Source organism: Platalea leucorodia (assembly GCF_965183815.1).
Source record: "Platalea leucorodia genome assembly, contig: HAP1_HAP1_SCAFFOLD_24, whole genome shotgun sequence".
NCBI classification, from domain to species: Eukaryota; Metazoa; Chordata; class Aves; order Pelecaniformes; family Threskiornithidae; genus Platalea; species Platalea leucorodia.
In genome coordinates this window covers 1606895-1609514 of record NW_028121458.1, presented here as the reverse complement: position 1 = coordinate 1609514, position 2620 = coordinate 1606895, and the positions used below count along the sequence as shown (strand labels likewise).

Below are 2620 nucleotides of genomic sequence, written 5' to 3'. Positions count from 1 at the left end.
GAGTCCCAAGCAGGGTGGTATGACAGTGTCATGATGGCTGTCCATACCATCCTTACTCTTTGCCCAGCTGACACCCAGCCCCCAGCCCAGGGAGACCATTTACAGGGCTTCCGCAGAAGGAGCACACAAGCCCAGTTCCCTTCCCATCCACCCCCAAGCTCTTGCCTGGTAACAGCCCACAGCTGGAAGCCAACAGAGTTTACTGGAGATAAACTAGGCCCCCCGCAGGGGCCCTGAAACATCTGGCACCACAATTTCAAAACATCTCACCTTGATATCCAAAGGAATATCAAGGAATGTCTCGTAGGTGTCGGAAACGGCTTTGCAGCTCAAGCACGTTACTGCAAAAGAAGCAAAGAGAAATGCTTCTCAGGTAGGGAAGGAGACTAACTGCCCAATGACCAACACGTACGACTTTAGACACACCGGACCTACTGCTGCGTGCTAGGAGCTGTTTACCACAAAGAGAGGAAGAGCCACGGGTCATTCTAAGGACCAAAATATTTTTAAAAAGTACCTCTGGATCTTAGAAAGCCTCCAAAGACCTGATGAATGAGTGTGCTAGCTTGAGAAGTTGTGTCCCGGCTGGAAAGAAATGGTAATCGGAGCTCAGAAGGTGGAAGGCAGAGAGTTAGCTCTTCCACGAGTTTTCCTTGTTAGGAAGGGCCCAGACAGAGTTTTCACTGGCGGTCGTAAAGGAAGGAGTCAAAAGGGCTAGAGAACGTTTCAATGGTCATGTGCTTATGCTTACTTGCTGCTTGTGCTCAAGCAAGCCCTCTGCATGGCATCCACGGTGTAGTAGAAGAATTCATGTGCGTCTTCCTGGGTGCCAAGCTGGAAATGGTCTCCTATTCCTGAGAAAGAAGAAGGGTTTCCCACTGATCTCAGAGAAAAAGGAAAGAAGACTTACCCTTCTGAAAGCTCTCCTCCTTAACATGAACCCGGCAAAACCAGTTACACACTTCTTCAGAAATCCAAAATACCTCCAAATGAAACCATCTGAAATGACTCACGTGGAAGCTCATTGATCACAGGCGTAGGCTCGATGGCACTGCCCGAGCAAGACAGCACCTCCTCAATGTGCACTTCCATGGTACACATCATGCAGAAGCCTTGCTTCGCACCTAAAGAGGGAGGGAAAGAAGGACGGAAGGGAGGAAGCAAGCAAGCGAGCCTCTCGGTCAGGTAAAATATACACAGCTATGGAAAAGCTTCAAGGGAAAAAACCACCAAACCACCCCACGTTTAAGTTCCAGGTGCAATCTCCACTCTCCCTTCTACATCTGCTTCTCCTCAGATGCCAGTGGCTCAACAGCCCTGTGGCGGTTTATTGTGCAGAGTTGTATAGAAGAAATAGGCATGCCTTTCGAAGGCACTTCATTAAGCACGGGAAGCAAGAAATGATCTTCCCCGGGAGTAGGAGCACGGTGCATGAAACCAAACTGACGCGCTGCCTATGCTATGCCGAGCCCACTCTGAAGGCAATATTGAAGGCAGCTTCCAGAGGAAAATGAAGAGCTGTCTTCCCAGAGTCCCTGTTGTTCTTTCATCCTTCAGAGCTGCCCAAGAGATGTAAAAGAAGGTGTAGCAAGGACTCACAGGACTGGCTGTGCTCACGAGAGAGCAAGTAGTTGGCCAGCGGCGGGGTGTACGTCAAACACTGCAGGACAGAGTTGAGGAAGCAGGTATTGCCCAGGTTGAAGAGGCCGCCTCCGACACTGCGTCTTTGCTGCCAGGCCATGCAAATCTTCTGCGGAGGAAACAGGTCCCTTTCCGGCACAGCCATTCCGACACTCATGCCTGCAAGGAAGTCAGCTTTTAAAGGAGATCCTCCTGGTTTGGTTTTGGAAAGCCCTAGACCGCTCTCCCTAGGCTTGTCCCTCTTAGGATGTGTTACATAAAAGATAACAAGGAATTATGCTGGCAGCCTGCGTCTACCCAAGCTGTAAAAGTAGAGCTCAGCTGGCACCTCAGAAGGTACAGGCCAAGCCACACGTCCACCCTGTCTCGATCTACGCAAACCCCTGTCCAAAAGGAAACTAACAATTACCTTTGCCGCCAACTGGAATTAGCGGGAAGGGGAGGGAGAAGAAACGGATGAAATTTCCGGGAAGAAAAGGAGAACGTAGAAGGAAATGCAGACAGCGAGGAGCTGAGTGACCCCGCTGGCGAGCTCAGCCCACGCTTGCTCTCTCCAGCACAGGCGCCAGCTCCGGGAGAGAGCACGGCAGGAGCTGCGCGGGGACGCCATTTATGGCCACCCGGCCCTGGGACGCCCTTTGTGACACGCGGCCGTGTGGGGCCACGCGGCGACGGGGCTGTAACCACCTGGCAACTCCCACAGCTGCGGCCACGGGGCCGCCGCAGTGCCCGCTGCAGGGACGGGGCTCCTTCCCTGGGCAGAGCACATGCCTCTGCCCCGCGCAGAGCCAGCCCTGGGTGGGCACGGGCACGTGGCTGGGGCCACTGCTGGGGACAGCTGGGGCTGGCACAGCCCTGCTGTGGCCCCGGGGTCCTTCCCTGCTCTCTGCAGTCAAATGCTGCAGAATGGTGTTGAGGAAGTGCCTGATGCCCAGGTTGTAGAGGCCTGCACTGACCCTGCCTGGTTGCTGCCAGGCCA

The 2620-nt window shown here is 53.7% G+C and overlaps 1 protein-coding gene across 1 annotated transcript; it reads right to left on the bottom strand.

Moving 5' to 3' along the window:
- Positions 1-747: 747 nt before the first annotated feature.
- Positions 748-1786, bottom strand: LOC309603211 (ubiquitin carboxyl-terminal hydrolase 42-like; the record flags this gene model as incomplete). Its single annotated transcript, XM_082338112.1, has 3 exons — positions 748-854; positions 1014-1124; positions 1600-1786. The coding sequence occupies 3 exons, from the start codon at positions 1784-1786 to the stop codon at positions 748-750; spliced, it is 405 nt and encodes a 134-aa protein (XP_082194238.1).
- Between the last annotated feature and the right edge of the window lie 834 nt (positions 1787-2620).